Source organism: Olea europaea, chromosome 11 (assembly GCF_002742605.1).
Source record: "Olea europaea var. sylvestris chromosome 11, O_europaea_v1, whole genome shotgun sequence".
In the NCBI taxonomy this organism is placed as follows: domain Eukaryota; kingdom Viridiplantae; phylum Streptophyta; class Magnoliopsida; order Lamiales; family Oleaceae; genus Olea; species Olea europaea.
In genome coordinates, this window is record NC_036247.1 from 11,553,528 (window position 1) to 11,580,317 (window position 26,790).

Here is a 26,790-nt window from a genome sequence, read left to right on the forward strand (position 1 = left end):
ATATCACTGCCTATATAAATTGGCAACAAGTATTTTGGAAGCATTATTAATGTGCGTGAAGGATTGACAGAACGCTCATTTTCAACTACAAGATAAATTTTAATTTGTCGAAATTACATGTCGTTAGAGAAGTCATAAGTGATATTTAATATAATTTTAATCATATTTATCAGAATTTGTTATTTTGTTATACCTTTTTTTTTTAAATTGTACACGTTACAACCTACAAGTCGTTCATGTATAATTTTTAACTCAGCATACTCAAAATTTAAGTAAACAGTTCCAAATCCAAATAAAGGGGGAGGGTTTGTATATTTGTATTTTTTTATCTCTTTAAATTTTAAAAAGTTGAAAATCGACGAGCTCGCCCCTCAAGTAACGAGCCACGAGCTCGACTCGATCCATTGTCACCGCTAATTAGTTTTTCTAATTGATAGGCCAATTGAGAAAATTGTTGTAAGGACCATTTTAAAGTTTCTTACAAACTTAAGTGATCCATTGGTGAAATTAATTGCAGAAAAAGGATTATGAATTTTATAGCGCTATAGAACCCTAAGCATTTGCGAAAACCACAGTTGAATTTTGAGCTGATCACCAAAGCACCGAAATGTACGGAGCAGAACCTGTGAATGAAGAATCCGAGCGAACTGCTTTTCGTAAAGCCGAGAAGAAGTACAAAATTTATTACGAGAACGCCAAAAAGCACGTATTTTTAACCTGCAATTTTGATTCTATTCAAAAATTTGCCCTATTTTTTTTTTTTTTAAATCCATATCCGTTAATTTTTTTGTATGACTGGGTTTATATAATTGCAGGAAGAAGATACCGAGATCAGTTGATTTATCGGAGGTTATTGATTTCAGATCTATTTTAGAGTCGTTTAAAGGTGGTGGTGATCTTCCTGAGGGCGTTTTCGAACTTAAATGTGATTTTAACCAACCTGTTTTTGGCCTAGTAAGTCGTCCTGGTACGTTGAACTCGAATATTTACAGTTCTTAATTCCAATTATACCTATATCTGTAATTGCTTTGAACCAACTTAGTGCCATGTGAAAAGATTTCAAATTATTAGGATCAGTTGAGTGAATGGAGATTAAGTTCTTAATAGTTATCTTTCTTAACAAAAAATATAAAGACGTGAAGTTTCTATAAGAGCAACAAGCAATGCGGTAATTTTCTAAATTAATGCTACAGAAAAGACACAAGAAAGAATGTGCACTTGACAATACGTTTTGTGTGCAAATGCAGGTTTTTATTTTATCCCTGCAGCATTAAGCATTGAGGAACAATGCCATTGGATAAGGGAAAGTTTAACAAGCTTTCCTCAACCCCCTAATAGAACAAACCACAATGCAATTTATGGGCCTTTACAGGATTTATTTTTGGCGGCCAAAGAAGGAAAAGTTTTGATTGAAGAGGATAGACTGGCTGAAAACATTATTTCTGAGGCTAATCTAGATCAAAGCAATGTAAACACCCCCCGTTGGAAATATATCAAAGAACTTGATGAATCATTTAGTAGAGATGCTGGCAAATCAGTATCAGCTTCTGTTTTGTTGCGCAAGTTACGGTGGAGCACCCTTGGCCTGCAATTTGACTGGTCAAAGGTCTTGCTAAATTCCTTCTTGTGATAGTTCAATTGATTGCTTTATGTTTTTATCACTACATATTAGCAACCCAATATACGATATTGAATGGGATACCAAATGTACATCATGTTGTCTTTGAAAGCACGTTGGCTAAACCTTATGAGGTTATTGGTTTATGGATGCTGTGACAAACTTGTATCAGATTCTGCCTTTTCCATTGCACTGTCTTCTTATTGTTCGTGGAAACTTACACCGCACTTTAGTTCTTAAGCAAGTATTTTACACATTTATGCAGCGGAGTTACAATATTGCTCTTCCTCACAAGAAGATACCTGATAAACTTTGTATGTTGGCGAAAAGGATGGCAGCACCTGCAATGCCATGCAGTGAAGAATTCCATCCTGAAGCTGCTATAGTTAATTACTTTGGGTTGGGTATGCCTTAAATTTATTAGCGATCTTACGAAATTTGACTTGTGATTCAATCTTAACTATGGTGCTGCTTAAATTTTGTACTGCAGTTGGATGTATGTTAAAAGGAGCTTATATACCTAATTTTTTTGTACCCTCAAAATCACATGACTTGCGCGATTATCTTACAATTTGATCCTTGCTACTGAATAAAATCACTTGGATTACGAATCAGCGTGAATGTTGTACTTTACTTCTTATTATCCAAAAAACTTCTTACAATTCACTTGGCTCACTCACGTTGCCTCAAACTAAACATTGAACATTTTTTTAGCCATATTCAGAAAACTTCTCCTCGTTTTGATAATTTTGTTTCATACACACACACACACACACATATACACACATACATACATATATATATACATATATATACATACATACATTCTTACTGATTCTAGGAACTCAAACTGTTAGTCTCTCTGGCCCAAAATATACTTCTTTCCGATTTTGCTGTGAGTAGCAATTATTTTGCTTAATATAAATTTATTCTTCTGTCCAGTTTGTTCTTTTACATGTAAAAAGTTTGTTGTGATGCTTCTTGCAGTTTGTATCAAATCTTAGGATTTAATTCGATTTACTAATTGCTGAAGATTTGATTTATAATTTTCATGCGGAAACAATAATGGTAATTGTTGTCATTCTTTTCAGGTGATATGCTTGGCGGGCACCTTGATGACATGGAAAAAGATTGGAGTAAACCTATTGTAAGCATTAGGTATGATTCTATCAAATGCTCAATGTTTTTTCTCCTGTCTATGTCATTCTGCTTAATATGCTGAAGTAAGAAGATTTTTGGCATCATCAGTTTGGGTTGCAAAGCTATTTTCCTTCTCGGGGGTAAATCTAGGGATCATACACCCATTGCCATGTTCCTCCAAAGCGGTGATGCAGTTCTTATGGCTGGAGAAGCAAGGGAGTGTTTCCACGGTGAGTAGGCTGATATTCAGTTTCCACTCTTCCTCAAGTGGATCTTAACACAAAATGCCAGAATTTGTCAAAATAAATTTGTATTTATCAAGAAATTGATGCTATCATTACCTAATTTTCATTTTGCAGGTGTGCCTAGGATATTCACTGACCCAGAAAATGCTGAGATAGGCACCCTTGAATCACAGTTTTCAGATGAAAACAACCTCCCTTTCTTGGATTACATTCGGACTTCGAGAATCAACATCAATATTAGACAGGTTTTCTGAATTTTGCTTTCTCATCATTATTTTATGTAGAGGGAAGGAGAAATTTTTTTTGAAAGGAATGTTCTGTGTACAATTAGTATTCTAGTTGTTTACTCATTACAGCAGAGCTGCCACCAAGTCCTTCCACATTGTTGAAACTGGTTTCCCATTACTAATTGTTTGTCGACCTTCAAAATTATGAGAAAAATAGTGTATTTGACATTGTTGACAACGGAGCTTGCTAAAAACTGACATTGTTGACCTTCAAAATTTGATACTTTTAACATGACTTTTTATTATTTCATTTTCTGTATCCAAAGATGGTTAAGTTCCCAAAAAAATAAAAAAAATCCAGTTCGATTGTTTTTGCTCCCTTACCTTCAATGCACAAGTTATATTGTAATGTTGAATGGCCTTTGAGCCTTGTCATAATTTAGTGCTTCAGACGAATGAAAGATTTATCTGCTGAATTGTATTTTATGATTTCTCCAAGGCATTTGTATTTTTTATCAACTGCATTAGCCCCTTGAACTCTGCTATTTGTATACTGATTTTTTACAGGTTGTTTTAATCTAGATCAAAGCAATGTAAACACCCCCCGTTGGAAATATATCAAAGAACTTGATGAATCATTTAGTAGAGATGCTGGCAAATCAGTATCAGCTTCTGTTTTGTTGCGCAAGTTACGGTGGAGCACCCTTGGCCTGCAATTTGACTGGTCAAAGGTCTTGCTAAATTCCTTCTTGTGATAGTTCAATTGATTGCTTTATGTTTTTATCACTACATATTAGCAACCCAATATACGATATTGAATGGGATACCAAATGTACATCATGTTGTCTTTGAAAGCACGTTGGCTAAACCTTATGAGGTTATTGGTTTATGGATGCTGTGACAAACTTGTATCAGATTCTGCCTTTTCCATTGCACTGTCTTCTTATTGTTCGTGGAAACTTACACCGCACTTTAGTTCTTAAGCAAGTATTTTACACATTTATGCAGCGGAGTTACAATATTGCTCTTCCTCACAAGAAGATACCTGATAAACTTTGTATGTTGGCGAAAAGGATGGCAGCACCTGCAATGCCATGCAGTGAAGAATTCCATCCTGAAGCTGCTATAGTTAATTACTTTGGGTTGGGTATGCCTTAAATTTATTAGCGATCTTACGAAATTTGACTTGTGATTCAATCTTAACTATGGTGCTGCTTAAATTTTGTACTGCAGTTGGATGTATGTTAAAAGGAGCTTATATACCTAATTTTTTTGTACCCTCAAAATCACATGACTTGCGCGATTATCTTACAATTTGATCCTTGCTACTGAATAAAATCACTTGGATTACGAATCAGCGTGAATGTTGTACTTTACTTCTTATTATCCAAAAAACTTCTTACAATTCACTTGGCTCACTCACGTTGCCTCAAACTAAACATTGAGCATTTTTTTAGCCATATTCAGAAAACTTCTCCTCGTTTTGATAATTTTGTTTCATACACACACACACACACACACACACACACATATATACACATACATACATATATATATATACATATATATACATACATACATTCTTACTGATTCTAGGAACTCAAACTGTTAGTCTCTCTGGCCCAAAATATACTTCTTTCCGATTTTGCTGTGAGTAGCAATTATTTTGCTTAATATAAATTTATTCTTCTGTCCAGTTTGTTCTTTTACATGTAAAAAGTTTGTTGTGATGCTTCTTGCAGTTTGTATCAAATCTTAGGATTTAATTCGATTTACTAATTGCTGAAGATTTGATTTATAATTTTCATGCGGAAACAATAATGGTAATTGTTGTCATTCTTTTCAGGTGATATGCTTGGCGGGCACCTTGATGACATGGAAAAAGATTGGAGTAAACCTATTGTAAGCATTAGGTATGATTCTATCAAATGCTCAATGTTTTTTCTCCTGTCTATGTCATTCTGCTTAATATGCTGAAGTAAGAAGATTTTTGGCATCATCAGTTTGGGTTGCAAAGCTATTTTCCTTCTCGGGGGTAAATCTAGGGATCATACACCCATTGCCATGTTCCTCCAAAGCGGTGATGCAGTTCTTATGGCTGGAGAAGCAAGGGAGTGTTTCCACGGTGAGTAGGCTGATATTCAGTTTCCACTCTTCCTCAAGTGGATCTTAACACAAAATGCCAGAATTTGTCAAAATAAATTTGTATTTATCAAGAAATTGATGCTATCATTACCTAATTTTCATTTTGCAGGTGTGCCTAGGATATTCACTGACCCAGAAAATGCTGAGATAGGCACCCTTGAATCACAGTTTTCAGATGAAAACAACCTCCCTTTCTTGGATTACATTCGGACTTCGAGAATCAACATCAATATTAGACAGGTTTTCTGAATTTTGCTTTCTCGTCATTATTTTATGTAGAGGGAAGGAGAAATTTTTTTTGAAAGGAATGTTCTGTGTACAATTAGTATTCTAGTTGTTTACTCATTACAGCAGAGCTGCCACCAAGTCCTTCCACATTGTTGAAACTGGTTTCCCATTACTAATTGTTTGTCGACCTTCAAAATTATGAGAAAAATAGTGTATTTGACATTGTTGACAACGGAGCTTGCTAAAAACTGACATTGTTGACCTTCAAAATTTGATACTTTTAACATGACTTTTTATTATTTCATTTTCTGTATCCAAAGATGGTTAAGTTCCCAAAAAAATAAAAAAAATCCAGTTCGATTGTTTTTGCTCCCTTACCTTCAATGCACAAGTTATATTGTAATGTTGAATGGCCTTTGAGCCTTGTCATAATTTAGTGCTTCAGACGAATGAAAGATTTATCTGCTGAATTGTATTTTATGATTTCTCCAAGGCATTTGTATTTTTTATGAACTGCATTAGCCCCTTGAACTCTGCTATTTGTATACTGATTTTTTACGTTTTGATTGACACTTGCATTGTTGTTAAGTGTCAATTGGATGAAAAAACTGTTTGCAATTTAAACTGTCCAATAGGATAATGACACGTGACAAAGTGTCTAAAGTGTACATCATAGCATACATGTAGCAAAGTTCCTCTTAGTCCTTGTTTGGCAGAGATTTTTTAAGATTTAATTTGTCAAAGTGATCCTTTTTTTTTTTTAAAGAATGTGGGGTTAAAATGTAGGAAAAGAAATTATGGGTTTATGTACTAATTATTTTAATGGAAGAATGCGATTGAAAATAAGTTTAAGGAAAAATGAGTTTTTGAAAATGGAGGCCAAACATGGAGGAAAGTTTCCACTTTGATTACTTCTGTTCAGTTATGGTTTGTTTGTTTGTTTTGTTTGATTTTATTTTATATTTTTATTTAACTCGACAATCAACAGTGTGGGCTGTTGGATTCTACTTCTCACCGTACAAATGGATGTAATTTACGTAGTTGGAACAAGAAAAGTAATCGAAGTGGAAATTTTGATTAAGAACTTGTTTGAGAGTGATTTTGAGAATTGATTTTTTGACTGTTAGGAGAAAAGTGAGGTCTACATGTGAGAGAAGTCAAATATGACGGTTGAAATAGTGAAATAACGGTCAAAAAATCAATTTTTTGGGTGAAAAAATCGTTCCCAAACAGGCCCTAAGATGGACGTGGTTGGGCAAGAATGAATAATATATAAATTAGTCTTTGTTTGCGATATTATTTGAAGTAAAAAATGATTTTATTTTATTTTTTAATTGAGAACGTGCAATTCGAATGTATGAAAAAACTACTAGTTCACATGCACTCTTATTTTATTTAAAGAATGTTTAGTTGAAAAAAAATTTAAGAAAAAATAATTTTAAAATAAGTTGTGCAACATAAACTAAAGCTATTAACATAACAACAATTAGAATGGAAAAAAAAAAAAAAAAGAAATTTATATAATAAAAGTTCATTCAAGTTTACCAAGAATGAGAATAATTAGAATTGAAAAAAGGAATTTATATGACTAAAGTCTATTCACATTTATTGAAACAATGAATTTTGAAAAATTAAAGTCACAATTGACCTTCTCTCCTTATACCATTTATTGGTAGGTTTTTTTTTTTTTTTTAAAACCATATTTATATCTACAACTTTTCACTAATTAGCATATCGTATCTTGACGACAATGTCTATCAAATTATTCTATTTGCGTGTCTTGAAATGAGAAAATTTTAATTTTTGTATTTATTTTTTATAAAGTTGTAAAGGGAAAAAAAATCACATTTTTACGAACTTAAAAATGGAAAATGTTATTAGAGATAAGTACGTTAAATTAATAGAAGATTTAAGATTATATATATATACATGATGAAGGAAAGTTGAGAATGTTAGGGTGTGTTTGATTAGTATGGAAAATATCATCTAGAAAAGAAAATATTTTCCATCCTTTGTGGAAAATAAAAATCACATCTACCCAAAGAAAATGTTTTCCTTAAAAATAAGGAAAATTAGGCATATTTTCAAAATTTTGGAAAATGTTTTCCATGGAAAAAAATAGCAATCAAACATTCTAAGTAGGAATTTGGGTGAAAAATTGATATTTTCCATGAAAAATTAATGTAATCAAACACACCCTTAACGTTACAATGAGAAAATATAAGGACCTTAAATGAAATTAAAATGTTATGCAATTTTTATCCTTTTTGATCGCGAGGATGCTGTTTCTAATTGGCGAAATCGTACTCTGGTGTCCGTTTACCCTCTTAGTCAGTAGTAGTCTGGTAAATCACTTTACAATTTCTCATTTTCTCTAACAGATTTCCACGTTTGCGTTTGATTAGAACATTCATGCCATTTTATGCCCAATTTGTTTGCATTCTTGTATGTCTCCGAATCTAGGGTTTCGCTCTTATAATTGAATTTAAATCTGAATTATCACAAAATATGTTATCTCTTGTTGCAATATTGTAATTTCAATTTAATTCTGTCACTTGGAGATTGACTCAAATTTTAGTTAATTTAAGATTTTTATTTTATTTTTTATTTTATTTTTCATTTTGCTTTCTTTAGTTTTAGAACAGGGGATGGGATTTATAAAGGAGTTTGCCGAGAATTTGATACTCCGGCTGATGGAGGATCCGAAGGAGAGGGATAGGAAGTTCAGGGAGCATTTATATAATTTGAAGGATAGGTGCCAGAAGACCAAGGAAATGTGGAGCTTGCCCCTGCGTCCCTATGGTTTCTGGACATTTGATCGCCACAATGCTCAGATTTTCTGGGATTCCCAGATCAGTCAAGTCCCAGGTCGTCGAGACCCCTATGATGACCTTCTCCAGGATCCCAATGTCCACACCAGTACTTCCTTTTCCCCCAAATGATTTGTGAGTTTTTTACTATTCTTGAATGTTGTCATATTGGAGTATGGACACCCCCATTTTTTTCGCAGACTTAAGTGTTATATTCTCTGTTGATACATTTTTAGTTCTTATGTGATAGTTGAAACCCTTTTCTCGGTGTGAAGAATCAAAAGTTGTTTTGATGCTGATTATAGTGAGCTCTTTCTTTTTAGAAGACCAAGATATAGTTTTTTTTTTTTTGCCGTTTGTATGTTGAAACTCACTCTTTTCGCACATCTCGAGTCTGTTATATTCTCTGGTAATATTTGTTCTTATCAGATAATTGAAACCCTTTTCTCGGTGTGAGACTGAATTTGAAGGTGTTTATGGTGATTTCGTCTTTTTGAGAGGGACCGCAATATGGTATTATTGTTTATTGGTTTGTATGTTAAAATTCTCTTCATTCGCACGCCTTAAGCTTTTTCTATTTGAAATCTTCTCACATAATTTGATCCGAGGAGCATTATGACCGCTTAAAACTGGTGAAAGGAAAAAGAAATGAGAAATTGGGCCCATTTATACCAAATTTAGAGTCGCAGGAAATCCACATCATAATGCCTATAGGAAAGCAAAATGAACTGATGTTGATGTCAGTTGTATTTTTATTTAGCAGATATCATTGAACAAAATGCCTTGTTGCATTTTGTTATTCTCTGAAATCGTAAAGAACGCATTGCTGTATGATAAATCTAAATTACACAATATTGTTATGTACATGCAAATTTGTTTACACCTGCTGTCAAGACTTGAGAGTCATCACGAACGTCTCGGATATAAGCCAAATTCAAAACCATTTTCATCTAATCCTCCAAGCCTTCCTCTACTTTCTGTACATTTTTATAATGTTCTAGTAAAAATTTAACATTTAGGAATTCTGAGAGACATAGTTTGACAAAATGATTTTCATTACAATTGGAGACTTGGAGGAAATTATTGTTGGCATATCTACTCCCCGCACATTATTTGCAGTGTCTTAATAAAAATCGAGCATTTACGAATGTCGAGAATATATATTTTGACAAAATATTCACATGAGAATTTTGAAATTGGGATAAATCATAGGTATTCCATCTTATGCATAATATATAGTAGAAACTGAGCATTTAGGACGATTGGAATGTATATTTTAACAAAAAGAGAAAAGATATTGTAGTGGAATATATAAGTTGTTTTTTACATGTCTACTTTTCTTCTAGTTCTCCTTTATTAGTTCAATTTTCACTTTCCCTCCCTAAATCATGTAGATGGGAGCACGTTGCTCCTCAGCAGAAGTAAACTTTGTTGTAAGAGGAGATGGATTGTGTTTCTAAGGTTTATTTCGTGGCAAATAGAAATTTATCATATTGACTATGTTCAAAATATGCATATTTTGAGGACTGGCATGAAATATAAACTTACACTTGTGTCACTTGCATAATATTAAGCATCTATTCCAGTCTCATTTTTTTATAATAGATTTTGTAAAAAGTGATTTTTTTGAAGAATGTGTGTCTAAAAAGTAGGCTTGGGAATAGTTCGGATTGGGTTGGTTTTGAATTCAACCCGAAACTAAAACCGACTTGATCAGTTTGGGTAAATACCAACCCAAACTTATCCAGTTTAGCATTTGAAACCGATCCGAATTGAACCAAACAAAATCTGTTTGGGTCAGTTTAGTTTGGTTAATTGGTTTATACGCTAGTGAATTAAAAAAATTGCCTACCTATTTTGGTTTTAAAAATTTGCATTCTTATACATATATAATTTTTTGGTTGCATAGTGCATACCAATAACACACACACACACACATTAGTCTTCGCTGTTAAAGAAACTGGATAAGCATTTATTTCTTTAATTGTAATTGTGGCAGATACATTTGATAAACTGCACTAGCTTCCATCTTAAGCTTTCTTTTTGCATCTCAAATCCTGGCCAGTTATCCATGTTTGACATTACGTAATGCATTTCTTTCAGAATACATATGTTAATCTTTCATTGTTTGTCTTGGATACCTTGGATTTGTACAAGATCAAGTAAATATGCTTACAAGATAGCAAGCATGCACAAGTTACAGATGATATCTCGAATTATGGTAGAAGTTTGGTTCTCTTCATATTGCAGTTCAACCTATACAACAAATGCCACTTCTACATCTTGAGAGTCAATTGAGGATGGGTTCGCAGAAAAGATTTTGACGAGATAGAGATTCATTGAAACCTGAACACCACAAATATGATGGCAAATGGTTGAACTCAACCTGCCTCCAAATTGGATTAGATTTTGACGAGATAGAGATTCATTGAAACCTGAACACCACAAATATGATGGCAAATGGTTGAACTCAACCTGCCTCCAAATTAGATTACACGCTTGCAACAGAAGGATCCAAATGCCTCGTACTCAATTCTTGTCCAGACCAAAGACTGAACAATTAATGTCAAGAACCTGGTCTGGAGGATTGCATAATTATATTTTACACAGTATTTAACAAATACCACACAGTTCAATTTGGATTTGCTAGAACAATCTCATATCATTCTGAGTAGCAGAGTCATTTATATACAAAATTCCAAATGAACATAGCAAAAGCACACTAGACACAACAGAGATTACATCCCTATTCTTCCTTGTCGGATTCACTTTCACTTGAGCTGCTTGAATTTCCCTTCTTATGATCGAAAGCCTCAACTTGCTTGTATGCCTTGACCATTTCCTCTACCGGAATTAATGGAAGATAACTGAAGACGGTGTAACCTTTAGCAGTCATGTCTTCTACCAAACTGTTGTACTTCTCAGACCAGTGTGCAGCTGTAGGAACAGCCAGCTTAGCCACTCCTTGCAAGGCAGGATAGTGGTGAACTTTGTACCATGCGACAGCCAATTGGCTCACGGCAAAATGCTTGGACATTGTACCCGCATGTAAAATGGCAGCACATGGTCCAGCAGCCTGAGCTTCTTTCACCAAATCTTGGGCTACCCATGATGCCTTGATGATGATTGATTGGGTTTTTCTCAATGCTTTCTTGGCCAAAGGTGGAGCGCATTCGTCAAATTTGTACGTTGCTTCATCAACCTAATGTAGCGGACACTTGTATTTAGACCATGGAAACAAACAAGGAGACCCACATTTTGCCCATGAAACAAAAGTATACTACAAAAAAATTGGATGCGGACAAAAAAGGGCAGTGATGAAATGTTTAGATTTATTACATAAATTAAAGATTTTTCCTAAATTTTCAAAATTAAAAAGTAAAGGAACGAAGAAAATCAAAGAATTTATTTTTTTTTAAGGCAAAGCATTTTTAACCTGAAATAAATCTGCCAATCCTACTCACAATCATCAATCAAGGAAAATGGAAAAAACTCGAAATCCACGGATTGTTGATACTTCCATAAAAAAGGAACAATTCATTGGAGCAAATATAAGAACTACTTCACAAATATTTCTAGGATCAATGAAAATTCAGAAACAAAATTGTAGACAGATAAAAACTGTAAAACAATCGATACATATTACCAGAAACAAAAAGGAAAAGATGTTATAAAAATAATAAAGTTACCTTTTTATCAAGAAAAACAAGAACATCACCAGGAAGATCCTTGAATTTCTCGTAAACGGGGCCAACAACAGCTGTAACGGCGTTTTCTACGGTGCCGACAGTGGATTTGAGCGGACCGGAATTCTGCTTCGCGTAGTCGTATAGATTAGACACCATCACCACAGCGTTAATCGCCAGTACCCTCACAAACCTTAAATGCTTCAATTGCATCTTGCTCTCGTCCACTTCAACCTAACATCACATCAACAACAAAAGTAAAATCACAAAGTAATTATTAGAAAAGGAAAATAAAAATTGAAACCAGATCAGACTTAATTACCTTAACAGAAGCCATGTCTTGTAATCTATAACTGCTAGAGAAATTTCAAATCAAAATTTTGTCTTTTTCAGATTCAATTTTCGATCTTATTTTTGCAGACGATGTAAATAAGGGCAATGTTGTTGAAGGGAAAGGGGAACTTTATTACCAAGGAGTACGAGCGGCATAGCATTATAGGTGGAGGTGAAGCCACGTGTCAAGGTGGGGGTACGGTTTCGATGTTTCTCGAAGGACTCGTTGGTTTCTGTTAATTGATTGGTTAGAAATATCTGGAGTCCAATTAAGCACTCGTTTGGATCCCATTTTTTGAGATTATGCCTTTTTTTGAATTTCATTATTCTAAAAATTCATTTTCAATCATATATTTTTTAATAAAATAATATTTAATATAAACTCAGGGGGTATTTGATAAGTATTTTTATATAAAAATACATTTTAGAATAGTAAATTGACGTGAAATGTGTGATTGAGAAATAAGGAAAAGTTTTTTATTTACGTGTAATATTATTTTAATAAAAAATGTGTGGTTGAAAAGAAGAGATAGAAAAATGTATTTTGAAAAAATAACTACCAAACGGGGCCTCAATATTTTTTTTAATTTTTATGCATACATTCTCTATCAATCTATTATTTAAAATGCATTCCCTCCCGAAATGGGATTCAAATTAGGGCTATACTTTTTCGAATAATATTTTTTTGAAAAATATTTGGTTAAAAGAGATTTTTTTTACGTATAATATTATTTTATTGAAAAATATGTGATAGGTAAGAAAAGAGAAAAATAGATTAAATTTTAATGGGGCCATATGAGAGCTAAGCTACTCACTCCATTAAAATGAAATTCAAAGGAAAGTATGATTTAAATTAGTAATTTTTTTAAAAATGCGTGATTATAAAAAAAATGAATTTACGCATAACATTATCTTATGTAAGAATATGTGATTAAAAATAAATTTGTATAAAATATGTGTGGTTAAAAAATAAAAAAAAATTAATTTACGTATAATATTATTTTATTGAATAATGTGTGGTTGAAATGATATTAAAATACTGTTGAAAAATGTATTTTTTTTAAAAGAATGGAGCTCAAACAAGAACATAATTGCTTGAAAGTGTATCACGTTTTAATGAATTAACACAGACTGTCGTTTAGTTAATTTTTTTTTGAATTGACATTTTATCATAATTTATAAATTTGTGAATATGAATTGTATTCATAAGTTTGCATTTGTCAATATTTAAAATTACGTAATGCTTAATACACACACACACACACTTAATTTATTAAAAACTTTAGTTAAAATATTTATTATCAAATTCTTCGACAAAATTTTGAATTTCAATTTCCACTAGTATGCATACTAGAATTGCAAATTAAATTGTAATCAATTGTAAACAAATTCCATTTTTTTCCCCTTAACGACGACCTTTTAGGTATATCAATATTATTTTTCAGAATATATAACTCAAAAAGTGGTCAAGTAATGTATATAACACTCAATCCTAGAAATAAAGGAAATAACTAATATTTTTAAACACGTGAGGGGTATTTTTAATAATATCATAAATGTGTGAGTTATCCATGATGTTCATTTTTTTATTTTTTTTTTTTCTCTTTTTTATTATTGTTCCTTACGTAGATGTAAGTGTTTTCTCCTTACCGTTCAACTATGATATGATTCAAGGGAGCAAGTCCGTTGCACGAGTAATTGAAGGCACTACACAAACTTCGAGTTGATGAAGTCACAAACTTCAAATCAAATTTGCCTAGATTTCTTAAAGCTCGTTGTCAATACATTTCTAGATTGAGCTAAGCCCTTTGTACAGGATAATTTGCCAAAGAGTACCAAAATCCCAGGTGACTTGACTACATTGGATGTTGGACAAAGTACAAATTTAAACAGACTAATGCAGTGCTGACACCTAACATTTTATCAAATTGTTTGACAAATTCTTCGTACATGTAACATGATTCATCTAAATTTCAATATGATCCAATAAGAGATAATGTAAATCAAATTTAATTACTTCCAATCATTCGTCAAGCTATGTCATGACAGCTAATTTGACAAAAACTAAAAAAACGAAGAAATAAATAGCAAATAACTTATTATCCTCCAACAAAAGTGATTGATGAAATTGTATCAGTTAAAATCTCAATCTACCAGCACAGTGTGGTTTGCAAGTCTTCCTGGTAGCATAGTCCCCAAGACCATATTCTTCTTAGCCTTCATCTGTCTACTTTGATTCTTCTTTCTTTACTTTGTGGCACTGGCACAGCAGTCGAACTGACTCAACAAGCACACAGATGACTATCTATCAAAAGGATCTCCTCCAGTGTAGTTTAAACGACATGCTGCTGCATCTATTTTCGCTCGGAGATTGTATTTGTTGGCAATCAGGGGCCTTACGTCTTCAACTCTAACTAAACTTTCTAAGAATGGAAGTAGTGATATTAATTCTGTATCAGAACGGTCCTCAAACCAGCTTTCAATGGGTATTCCATTGTCCACCTGGAAACCAAAAACCTGAAAAGAAAACCGTCAAAACAAAGCTAAATTTCAGGTTTATTGATTTAAAGTGAACACATTTCCTTCAGAAGAGACCCCCCAAAGATTCAAGTAAAAATGCAAAAAACATCAACCAGGAGAAAATGATAATATAAGATTGCTTGATGCTACTATCAGATAATAACATAAACCAAAATAGTGACCTTGATTTATGCTAATGAGCAAATTAAAAGAAATTCAGCGATTAGAAGGGTGTGTATACACACACGCGAGGGTGTTTGGCTAAGCTTAAAAAAAAGAGAGTAAAAGTTACTTATTTTGAAAGTATATTACCAGTGTTGCAATGAGTAACCAATTTCTAAGTTTGACCAATAAGAAAAATATTTACTTTAGAACTCACTAATTTGCTTTTAACTTTTAAGCTTAGACAAACATGCTCCCTATTCATATAGGAAGATAAATAAGTCCATTAGTCACACATCAACTGCATGTTTGATAAAACTTTGCAAAAATTTTATCATCTTTCAACGGGTCAAACTTCTATTTTACCACATATTTCATGGGAGCCACAACTTTTCAACCACACATATATCAAAACCTTTGTCAAACAAACCCTAGGCTAAAAGACAGAATTTAACAGCTCTGATACTTAGAAGATGAGAGGAAAAATTAATCAAAAACTGTGACAGAGCAAAGTTCGGATAGCAGCAGCAGGAGCCAGCCACCATTACCTGGGGAGAGTTATCTATTATAATAACACGTGCCAAATCACGACCAAGAACGGAAAGATCTTTGAGATAATTTCCATCAACAAACAGGCAAGAATCTCGATAAACCCGATGGCGAAATATTTTCCTCTTCGGATCTAGCACATTCAGAAGCTGCTCGGCATAAATGCTTTGACTGGCAGTAAATATAATAATCTCAAAAAGACTGGAAACTCTGTCCAAGAAATCTCTGAGATAAGGACGGCATCGCACATATACTCTATGCTCCGTCTGGTCAAAATTAACAGAGAACGTGAAATCTGCATCATCACATGGTTCAAGTGTGGAGTGCACCAAAGTCTCTGTCAGGAAGAGTAACTTTGTTACCTAGTGGAATTTAAGAATACTCGCTGTATTTAAGAATAACTTAATATATTTAATATATCGACTAATTTTATATCAATACATATAATGTTTAAGAATTACTGTATTTTTTCACTCTGTCCAAATAATCCAAACCACAGGTCATTTGCAAAGTCTCCCATAAGAAGAGAAACACAATTGTGTCAAATATTTTATCAACCTCTACAATGTTTTGAAAGTTGCCATGCAAATTGAGAGCAAGTTTTATCTCCACAAGGAACCAAAACATTACTATGGAAAGGGAAATAATTCAAAGGGACTTACCGTCCAAGTCCAGGACCAGAGTTGTTGATGGACAGCTTCTCGTTTGTTTGGGTAATAGCACAGGGCGAAATGCCGGGACAATCGAGGACAGGTCAGGTAAATTCTTTATGAAAAAATATGGATCAAAATCATCAAATTCTTCACCTTCCGCATCTTCTTTACAAACATCAGCTGATATATGATCTTGATTATTTTCATCAATACATTCTAGGTTTGAATTTCTCATGGAAAGATATATAGCTGAAACTTCAGATGATAGGCCAACACCACCTAAATCTGCATAACATGAGTCCAAAACATTAGTAATGAAGGGAACTTCTGAATGCTTATAAAAACATAAAGTGCATATTCAGTACAAAGTACTTACAGGACTTCACATTATATACAAGATTCTGAACTAATTCCCAATATTGTTGAATATTATCTATTAGATTAACAGTCCCATCAAATATGCCAAAAAAAGATTTGACAGTAATTATGCTCATTATACCATGGCAATCAGTCTGTATTTTTTGTTCTCCACAGTCCTCAAGTTGATGGTTCCCATGCTGAAAGAATTTAAAGAAATCTGCTGGGGGAATCACATACAAATAGTGAAATAAACACGTGAGACAACACAGAATGCAAAGCAATATAAATAAATAAATAAAAACACTATCAATCTTGTAAAATACCTGCACTTGAAATTTCACCTCCAGTATTTCTTGTAAGATGGAAGGCAGGAGAAAATATAGTTTCCGCCACACAATGAGCAGCTCCATTATGGCCCTAAATTGACAATTGAAAAGAAATCCAACAAGTCTTATAATAGTCAAATTGAACCGCACGATAGAGAAAAAAATATCCATAGACTATCGATACATGATAATGTTCAACACAAAATTAAACCAGAATACAAGTAAAATTGAATAAACAATTCATCACGTTACCTCGTTGTCAATAAAAGCATTATTGAAGTCATGGTCAGTATCATAGCCCATACACTTATTGGAATCATCATCATCCACCAATCTGAATTTTGTATCCAAATCTGTTCCAGCAACAGGCTTTTCTATAGTCCTAGCAAGAGTACCAACTAGAAGGTACAATAGCAACATGGAAAATGTTAGTACATTTCCAAATCCAAACAATATGATATTCCCAATAATGGGTCCCTCTTGAAATTCACAGATACTGGATTTACTATTGATACAATGCTCCAGAAGTGATATAGAGAGGCTCAAATGAAGCCAATGGAACAGAGAAAAAAAAAAAATAATTCGACAAAAAAAAATTTAAATGATGAACAGAACAAATAAAAAAAAGAACAAAAGAAAAAAAAAAAAAAAAAAAAAAAAAAAAACTGATTCCTATATATATATATATAATTGCACCAATAGAATCATGAATCTGAGAAAATATAATGCTCTTGGGATAAAAGTTATGGATTGCAAAAGTTTGCAGTGAAAAATTTCAGAAATATTGATGAAGTGACACAAGATTCTTGAAAAATGACGAGGCCACTATTTCAGTACAGAAATAATTTAGGGGGAACTAAACTTCCCTCTATTTCAATATAAAAATAGTTCCACTGTAAAATTGGCAACCCAGCATCTTACGCTCCGTGACAATAAAGAATATGTTCAAGGTTGCGTACATGATATCGACTGAAAAGGTCTGCTTACCAACTTTTTTCTTCCTAGCAGAAGAAGTGATTAGCTGTGCAACTTTCTTTGGTTGAACTTGCACATTTTCAGATAGCTTCTTTTGCTGTCTTGAAACCCTTGGGCTGGCTAGTTCTCGAGAACTCCTTCCTGTTATTTTCTTCTTGGTCTGCATCTTTCATATGGGGAAGAACCTCTCACCCTGAAGATACTTATTGCCTCACCAAAATTCTTTTATAAAGATGACAATCCACACTCTTTAAGAATGCAGCCAAGCATACAGTTTCCTGTAACAGCAATAACCAAGTCAAAGCTGAGATGTTAGGTGACCTAATTTACTGGTTGTAAGCATTAGCAGGGAATAATTCAAGCAATAATGTCATCATGCCAAAAAAGGCAACATGGAAAGATTATTGACCATCTGTTCTAACTCAACAAAGCAGTAACTGCAAAATCATCAGGACCTCCAACTTATCAAAGTAAACCATGGCCACTTTATCTTAGAGAATAGCAAGGAGCCTATAACAGAATAAATACTTCCAACCATCAAATCACTAATGTTTACCACTGCACTCAAAGCCGAAGTAAAAATCTAGACTCACACCTACTGAGCATACTTGATATGTCTTTATTTTGTTTTCCTTATTCTTCGAGATTGTGCAGATAAAGTTTCATTTTAGTCCAAGCATAAGAAGCTTACAAAACAAATATAAATGAGATAAAATAGGACAAAACTTAAAAAGGGGCTAAATTAATACCCTATCTTTCTTTATTAAGCAATGCAAACAAACATATATAATTAGGAAGTGAAACATTTCCAGCAATTTTTCACTCTGATTTAGCCGTGACAAAGTGAAAATCAAAAAACACAGCCAAGACTTTAGCTTTACACGACCCACGCTTTTGCAGTATAAGTTAAATTTCGAAACCAATTAACCAGAAATTTATCACATGTAACTGAAAAAATGATTTTTCAAACAGAATTATCAAGCAGCAAGCCCCAAACTCGAAGTAATACAGAACTGCAAATACGTGATTTTAAAGCAAGCAAAACAATTTATCAAACAAGAAATACGAAGTGATAGACTGATAGTATTTAAGCTGAAAACAAGTAAAAAAAAAACCTCTTACTTGAGATTTTAATTGAGGAGATCACAAAACTGAAGCAGCTCAAAACTGTACTGTAATTCAGTGAAGTGAAAGTGATAAACCTTGTTAGGGTTTCACCATAAAAGAATTGAAAATTTCACTTTTCCCTCCAAAGATTGGATTCAGAAAAAGAGGGAACGAAGGAATCCGAAATTTGTGAATTTTTTGCTCAATTTGTCTGAAGAAATCAGCAAAAGATGTAATTATACGATAAATATTTTATTCTGCAAGGAATTTATCATTCTCCCTCAATTTACGATTTGTTGTCTGCGCGTGTATGATACAACTTTTGTCCTCGCTGAAATGTGAAATTGCAAAGAAGCCCCTTCTTTGTTGAGGATTTAAATTACTCAAATAGATCCCAAAATTATGAATAATTTCATTTGTCGTCCACATTAGTAGCAATATTATAATGTAATATATAAACTCTTACCTCAATTGAATGAAGATGATGAATCCTTTGGCATAATACTATATGAATCGTGAGAAGTCGCGATTTCTCAAGAATCTTACAATAATAATAGAGTAATAAATTTGAGTTGATTGTGCAACAACACAATTGTGAGGATAAAAATGAACAGTTCAATATTTCATTTCAAATTTAGGTATTGCGCAACTTTTTTAAGATTCATTGTTAAAAAATAGGAAATAAAATAATGGAAAAATATAAAAAAAAAAATTTATTTCTTATAATGTTCGATTGTAAAAAGAGTGAGAAATTAATTTTAAAAAGTTACTCTGACACGAAACTTTCATGATTGATCGATCCAATATTGACTACCTCCAACATGCTTGGATAAATAGATGAGGATGAATGATCTTGGTAGCATGAATAAGTTATCACTTTTGCAACTTTTTACCGAAGGAAGTAATAACGATTCTATTATAGTGTGAATAGATTTGATTTATGTTGAAAAGGAGCGGGTTGAATTTATTGAAAGTATGGGCCCTTGGGAAGAGAATCTGAAGAATTTGAAGCCACGGACCAAATAAAAATTTACTCACTGGCAAATGACGTATACAGAAGTTGGGTCCTGAATTGGAATTTGAATTAGAGGTATCCAATGCAAATCCACTAGATAGAAAAAGAAAATTAAAAAAATTAATAATTTGGATTTTATTTTTTCTTTTTGAATTGACTCACTTGTTATTAAGTGCTTCCTTGGAAAAAAATTTGTTTCCTGAAAAAATGACCAAACTATATTTTTACTCTTACATTTAATTGAATTCAATGCTTTATTCTTTTTAATTACAAAGTTTACTAGACGTATCAGCTTTTATCAATTTTTAATATAACACGACCCTAAGCGAAAGGAAAATCATAGTGATTAAGAAAAATGATATTCAAGTTGTTAGAACTCCGACACTTATAATTCAAAGGAAAATGCACTTCAAATTTTCTTGGGTAGTGTTATCATTGACCATTTGATGTAGGCATGGATGTATTGCAAGAAAATAAGCAGTATCTATCGAGTAAAGGGACATTTTGTTGCGATGATTCCAGTGGGAATTGCGGGTACTTGCCATTGCATGAGTGGCACACACACTCTGAACTCTCTGTCTCGAGCACTAGATGTTGGAGTATAATACCTTTGCTAGCGCGATTTGCACTTCTGATTGGTGAATGATTTTCTTACCTTCTTTCAAAGTCTAGTCCCAAAAGAGGGGGAATTTTCTGCTAGAGCTATGCTTGCTCGATGTTAGGATAGGATGTGGCTGCAAAGAAAGATAGACTTAATGTGCATTTAATTCTCTATATATTTTTTCCCGACGTGGCAAGTGTCATCAATCCTTACGTTTAATAGAAAATACATTTTATTTTACTAGCAAGTCTAAGGTTTTGGCCACTCCATAACTTGTTAAGATGAAACCCCAAATTGTCATCTCAAAAAGCTCAAACGAGCATTTGAATGCCCATGACTGAAGAGGAAGATCTTTCAATTTCTGTATTTTTCCTTCAAAATGAAGCAAACAAAAACTATTGACAAAGCAGAATTAACTCTAAAGATACTGTACCAACTGAAAACAAAGCAGAATTATTCATTTGTAGATAAATTTTTTATTACTATCGAAAATTTTTGTTCTTGTTTCTCCTCTGTCACGACTCATGGAAGTTGTAGGGTCATTGTTCATATCCTATGGTGAAAAGGGCCCCGAAAATGACGAGACAACTGAAACTGTGTCATCTCTAAGATGCGAACCGAAGCCTGTTTGAGCGTAAATCCTTTGTCTTCGTGATTTCTTTCCTCCTGTAGATGAGTTGACGTTAGTTGATCCCATCTGTTGTATGCTGAGGGAAACCTTTCGATGCAAGGGGCTAGCGTTGCCAAAAACTCCATTCACGCTTCTATCTGATAGACGTCGATTACTAGTGCTTGGCCTTGATCCAAAGGGAATGTCTTGCTCAATGTTTACTTTACTCTGGACCTTCTTCAGTTCCTGCAGGGAAGAAACAACCTCGTCAAACTCACTCAACAAGGGTACAAAATACTATAAATAAGATTTTAACTTCTTTTTCTTCCGCCTGTTTGACACCCATTATTTTGGATGGAAAACAATGTTTTCAACAGAATAGTTAGCCTTTGAAGAGTGACACGTAGTTTTATTACTGGAATGGTAAGTTGTACTTTAAGGCAATATCGTTTTTTTTTTCCAATCTACCCTCCAATGCATTTGAACAATTAACCACATCTTACAAGGGCAATGTTGAAATTTGCCACGTTGTAAATGAGGGCATGAATGGAAAACCAGTTTCCAACGAGTCTTAGCCCTGAACCAAAAGTTACTGTAAGTCAGGTGGTAGGTAATTTTTAATTATTATAATATCATTGAAAAAATTTGAAACTCTTTAAAATGCCAAAAGAGCGTCAAACAGACGCTAATACCATACAAAAATTGTCAATTGTTTCTACAAGTATAACGAAAGAGGGACAAAACGATACCACTCACCCTTTGTCTTTGTTTCTCCTCTTCCTTTTCCTTCTTCAGCATATTGTACTCTTCCAGCATTGCCAATAGAGGAACCTAGTGTCACACAAAAAAATGAGGTTCTTTAAATCAAATTAGATAGGTTCGTAGACTTTCATGTGAAGACGATTGTCGATTTCTTTATCTTTTCTTTCTTTCTTCTTCCCAGCTCTTAGTCTTGGATATCAGCAAATCCACCAAAGCTGTCAAGTAAAATTGAAAGAATTACACGTGCTAGGCATAGAAAATTGGTTCTCAAGCCCAATTATTAACTTCGAAAAAATTCGTTTTTCACCTGGTATCTTATTAACCATTATTCTTGCACGTTCTGCTCTTTTGAGGTTCTTGTGAGCACCTCTGCTGACTGAATAACGGTTCTCATCCTGAAACAATCCATGGAATAGGCATCGTGTTAGAGATTAATATTAAATTAGACTCGACTAAATGAGTATATAAACCGGGATGAGAATCTCACCCTGTTATAGTCTTCCAGCCATCGCTCCTCATCGCGTGCTAAGATCCATTTTTCAACTTTTTCCATTATGGCCTTCCGGCTAAAAGCTTCTTCTTCTGCTTTGGATATCTGTTCATCCATGCTTGTGAGGAGATCGGCATGGTCAATCTCCCCTTTTCGTACATCATAATTAGTCCAAACAATTGTATCATATCAGAAAATGCTAGCAAATCCTTTCAAGAGAAAGTTAGTCTAACCAGAATTTAGTTGGTTAATTATTTTCTCCATTTCTGATTTAGAAGGAATTTCCATGTGCGATCGACTGCAGATTTCCTCGAGCTCAGCCTGTTTTTTGAAGAAAAACTCTTTCATTTTGCTCGCTTTTAACTGATCCAGCCTATTGACTTCAGCTTCCACCTTGTAAAAATTTGCAATAAATTTCACTTACGGAATTCGAGCTCTGAAGAAATCTCATTTGAACTATAACAACAAACCTGCTGCACTATGCTGATAGTTAGGCCTCCGGGAGTGAATATCTCAGCCGATGAAATTGATGACAAACTAGTGACGTGAAAGAAATGTTGACGGTCTTCACTAGGCGTGTCCATGAGATTCCACAGGTTGGCCAACGCTTTACCAAGTTGTTGAAGCTGCAATAGTCACATTAAACACGTAATTTTAAATTCTAGTATTATTCATTGCAGTTGTATTGTATCTCAATATATTCTGCTAAACATTTATGATAGAAGCTAAAGTCTTGTTAATTGTATTATCGAGTCTTGTCATACTGTTCACAGCTGTTGCTGGCCAAGATGCATGGATTAACATGCAAAAACAGCACAAAAGATTGGTAAAATTTACCCTCTCCAGGCGCATATGCTTTTCTGCTTCAAGCGAGTTGACAGTGCTGTCGAGCTTCTCCAGAATACCATCGCTGATGTTCTTTGACAGCCCTGATAACTCATTAAGGCTCGGGTGTACTTTTGTGATGATCTGGGAAGAATCCATTCCTAATGTGGCTGCCAAGCTCTGGATGATGCTTATATAATTCTCCACTCTTCGGAGTCTGTCACTCTGATACAAGTACCAAAAAAAAAAAAAAACGAAAAGAGAGAAGTTAAAATCCTTGTTTTGATCAAATCTCATTTCTTTTCGATCCCTGGATACACAAACTGATACAAGCTGCAGTACCTTTTCAGCGTGAAGTCTCTCGAGCTCATTCTGATACTCCTCGAGTTTCTTTAATGAAAGATCATTCTCATTTACCGCAACATTTGAGAATGAATCATTATATACCGGCTGACCTGCTATTTCTGCTGAAATCTTTTGAATTTGTCCTTGTACCACTCGGAATTGCTTTACTCTATCTTCTCTTCTAAATTGCATCTCTTTTAGAGCAGGGCTGATTGATTTTAGCTGTTCCTTTAGTGTTCCAGTCATTTTCTCCGGCTGTCATTAAAAAGGTACTTGAATTTACGTTAACAACAATAATATATGGAAATGTCATATATTAATTTCATTCTAACTCCATTTACAGCAATGATCTTGGCAGAAATCAGCCTCAAAGTTTTCTTCTTTAACTAAGACAGTTACTTCTGTTCCTTAAAGATTAACCTAGTTTATGTTCATTGTTTTTATTCTGACTTTCTACACTAATTGGTCAATTTCACGTGTACTTGCAATGCCTTTTAATAAATGATCAAGAACTTACACGTCCGGGGAGTGATCTCTCACCAAGTGACAGAAGAAGATGTGTAAATTCGGCCTCAGATTCAGCCAGTTGTTGATGTAGTCGAGCTCGTGAAATGTTTGCAGTATCTACTTTCCTTCTATAAACTTCCAGGCATTCTTGTTCTAATTCCAGTAGAATCTTTTCCCTTTCAAATTTATCTTCTCCGACTTCATCCCATATCATCTGCTAGTCGTATACAGGAAGCCATTCAAGAGATGATCAGATCAGTAAGAAAATACTGATAGCATGTTTAGAAAAGTGAATTAGACATAATTATTTCACACTATTAAATAAGAAAAACAAATTAACATATGTTATTATGTTCAATGCGATCAAATGCTGCATACAAAACATGCACTAAAGAAAAACTTGCCTCTAACTCTTGTAGCAAATATCCACACGATGTCTCAAGCAATGCAGAACTTCCTGTTCCATTCAGTGCTTGGAAGGACCCCATCGAAGGAGAAATCGGGTTTTCCAAGCAAGAAATTAGAGGTTTTGAATTCCTAGAGGAGTTTAAAACAAGAAAAAGAATTTTAGGTGGGGGCATTTGGGGGTGAAGTTTTGCTTAAAAGATAAGGCTGCACAGGTAGATGACAGTGAGACTTTGGCTTCAAGGGTTCCCTGTTGCTTATGATTCTTGAGGTTCCATTTCTACTTTGTTTGAGTCATGCAAAATTTGATGGTTTTCATGTGTTTAGTGTTGTAGCTTTCTTATCACTCTTTAATGCTTTCAGCAGAACTTGATTCCCAAGCAATCTCTCCACAAAAGTGGTTTCCATTAATATGCACGTCCTCAAGAATGTACTGTTTTATTTGTGCAAAGTAACAAACTTTTAGCATGGGCTTCCTCAAGAATGTACTGTTTTATTTGTGCAGAGTAACAAACTTTCAGTATGTTTAGGAATGTGGATTGTAGGCTATTCGACAACACTAAGAAAGAAAAATAATATTTTTTGTTCATTACAACCGTGTAGTGACAATGAGATTTAACCATGCCCATCAGCAATTCGCCCATGTTCACAAAGTGCATCAACATACTGTTGAAGTTTGCAGTGCAACAAGGCATTGCACACGAATGACAAACGAGGTTGAATGTCAATGTTTGTTTATCCCATCAAGCACCATACACAAGCAATTGTTGTTCCAAGCCAACAAATGCCACAAGCAATGTGTTTTGACCAAATCAAAAGGTGTTTTTTAACATTGCGTAGCAAATATATCCTAAATATCTTGATATTAGGTAATAACAATTAATCACTGATTATCCCATTCTTCTTACATTGATGGAAAAGCTATTGATAATTTTCTTGCATTCATAATGATAATTAGAAAGGTAATATGAGGTTTATGACCAGATTCTATTTGTTATCATATGATAATTTTTGGTTTGAGCTTTTGGCATCATAATTAAAGTAAAATTTAAGTATATCTTATCCAAAACATGACCTTCCACCATGTTCACCTTTCTTTAGTGCTCAAAAACAGATTATTCACTTTGCTCTTTGCAAGGTCTAAATTCTATATGTCGTTAGGTGTCCTTTCTTCATCATAAATTTTGTTAGGTGGCAAGTTAAGTGAAGGGATAGGCCATATCCATATCATGTCATTTTGTCATAGAAATTAAGTGCAGCGTTTGCGATAATTTACATTGTAATTACGTTTGAGCTCGTCTGATATAAAGTATTGAACAGTACTATCCTAAATAGTATTTTAACTTTCATTTTTAATTTACGGCCCGTTTGGTAGGGATTTTGAGAATTGATTTTTTGACCGTTAGAAGAAAAGTGGGGTCCACATGTGAGATAAGAAGTCAAAAATTACTGCTTGAATAGTAAAATAACGATCAAAAAATCAATTTTTTGGGGTAAAAAATCCCTACCAAACGGGGCCTTAATCTAATACATGAATCAACCTTTTTAAATATATCCTCTCTCTTTTTTGGAATCAAATATACGATGCATTATTTACTTTTGTAAGCTCATCCTCATCGTACCGTAGGAATTCATAGTTAAATATACCCCAGTTACACCATAAATATTTTATACTTCTATTTCTACTATTCATAAGCCAAAAAATAACTACTAAATAATTTTAAAAAAAAAATTTGAAGGTAAATAATATAAAATATTATATATTATAGCACTTGGTACAATATTGCATACCGAATAACTTATCATAGTTTTCCTCAATTGAAGAAATGGAGAAATTAGTGGCATAATTTTTCCTTAGCAATAGCAATAATAGTGGAGAACTATTACGGATAAAAATAGACTGATGTAATTCTATAGATATATAGCACATAGTGGATTTTTTTGTAGAATAATGTTATTAAGAAAATCATCATTTATTTATGTACCAGAGATATTAGGGATGGCAACGGAGCGAGTTCGGGTTGGAACAACCTCCCCAGTCGAGTAATTTCCGTTCCCATACCCGACTTGTTACCTTTTTAAAGTGGGGTGGGGCCCTTGCCCCATTTAGTATCATTTTTTAAAAAATTTATAATTTATTTTATTG

The 26,790-nt window shown here is 33.6% G+C and overlaps 4 protein-coding genes across 7 annotated transcripts; 2 read left to right on the forward strand and 2 right to left on the reverse strand.

Annotated features, from left to right (window-relative positions):
* Positions 1-541: 541 nt before the first annotated feature.
* On the forward strand, positions 542-5,907 carry LOC111403395 (alpha-ketoglutarate-dependent dioxygenase alkB). 2 transcript variants are annotated; one of them, XM_023031893.1, is made up of 8 exons: positions 542-702; positions 816-967; positions 1,248-1,457; positions 3,813-3,961; positions 4,239-4,377; positions 5,077-5,143; positions 5,234-5,355; positions 5,485-5,907. In XM_023031893.1, the coding sequence occupies exons 1-8, from the start codon at positions 608-610 to the stop codon at positions 5,622-5,624; spliced, it is 1,074 nt and encodes a 357-aa protein (XP_022887661.1). In that variant the 5' UTR covers positions 542-607; the 3' UTR covers positions 5,625-5,907. The 2 variants fall into 2 exon arrangements, with proteins under 2 accessions (XP_022887661.1, XP_022887662.1); XM_023031894.1 differs by lacking the exons at positions 3,813-3,961; positions 4,239-4,377; positions 5,077-5,143; positions 5,234-5,355; positions 5,485-5,907 and adding exons at positions 1,884-2,022; positions 2,710-2,776; positions 2,867-2,988; positions 3,118-3,540 and having other exon boundaries at positions 608-702; positions 1,248-1,606.
* Positions 5,491-8,744, forward strand: LOC111403397. Of its 3 annotated transcripts, none has more exons than XM_023031895.1 (2): positions 5,491-5,615; positions 8,238-8,744. In XM_023031895.1, exon 2 carries the CDS (start codon positions 8,252-8,254, stop codon positions 8,543-8,545), a length of 294 nt encoding a protein of 97 aa, XP_022887663.1. In that variant the 5' UTR covers positions 5,491-5,615; positions 8,238-8,251; the 3' UTR covers positions 8,546-8,744. The 3 variants fall into 3 exon arrangements, 2 of the variants coding, with proteins under 2 accessions (XP_022887663.1, XP_022887664.1); XR_002704448.1 differs by lacking the exon at positions 5,491-5,615 and adding an exon at positions 7,837-7,948; XM_023031896.1 differs by lacking the exon at positions 5,491-5,615 and adding an exon at positions 7,970-8,048.
* Positions 8,745-10,862: 2,118 nt separating this feature from the next.
* Positions 10,863-19,362, reverse strand: LOC111404463. Its single transcript, XM_023033265.1, has 12 exons — positions 19,100-19,362; positions 17,990-18,255; positions 17,255-17,400; positions 17,000-17,093; positions 16,816-16,896; positions 16,326-16,601; positions 15,663-16,000; positions 14,735-14,949; positions 14,083-14,139; positions 12,422-12,464; positions 12,103-12,333; positions 10,863-11,615 (listed from the first exon to the last, which is right to left on the reverse strand). The coding sequence occupies exons 2-12, from the start codon at positions 18,141-18,143 to the stop codon at positions 11,160-11,162; spliced, it is 2,091 nt and encodes a 696-aa protein (XP_022889033.1). The 5' UTR covers positions 18,144-18,255; positions 19,100-19,362; the 3' UTR covers positions 10,863-11,159.
* A 1,676-nt stretch (positions 19,363-21,038) lies between these two features.
* LOC111403398 (65-kDa microtubule-associated protein 8) lies at positions 21,039-24,934 on the reverse strand. Its single transcript, XM_023031897.1, is given in 11 exon segments — positions 21,039-21,556; positions 22,067-22,158; positions 22,231-22,287; positions 22,380-22,467; positions 22,560-22,711; positions 22,796-22,955; positions 23,033-23,188; positions 23,400-23,612; positions 23,730-23,987; positions 24,250-24,453; positions 24,644-24,934. Coding segments are annotated over 11 exon segments (1,860 nt in total). The 5' UTR covers positions 24,821-24,934; the 3' UTR covers positions 21,039-21,253.
* Positions 24,935-26,790: the final 1,856 nt, after the last annotated feature.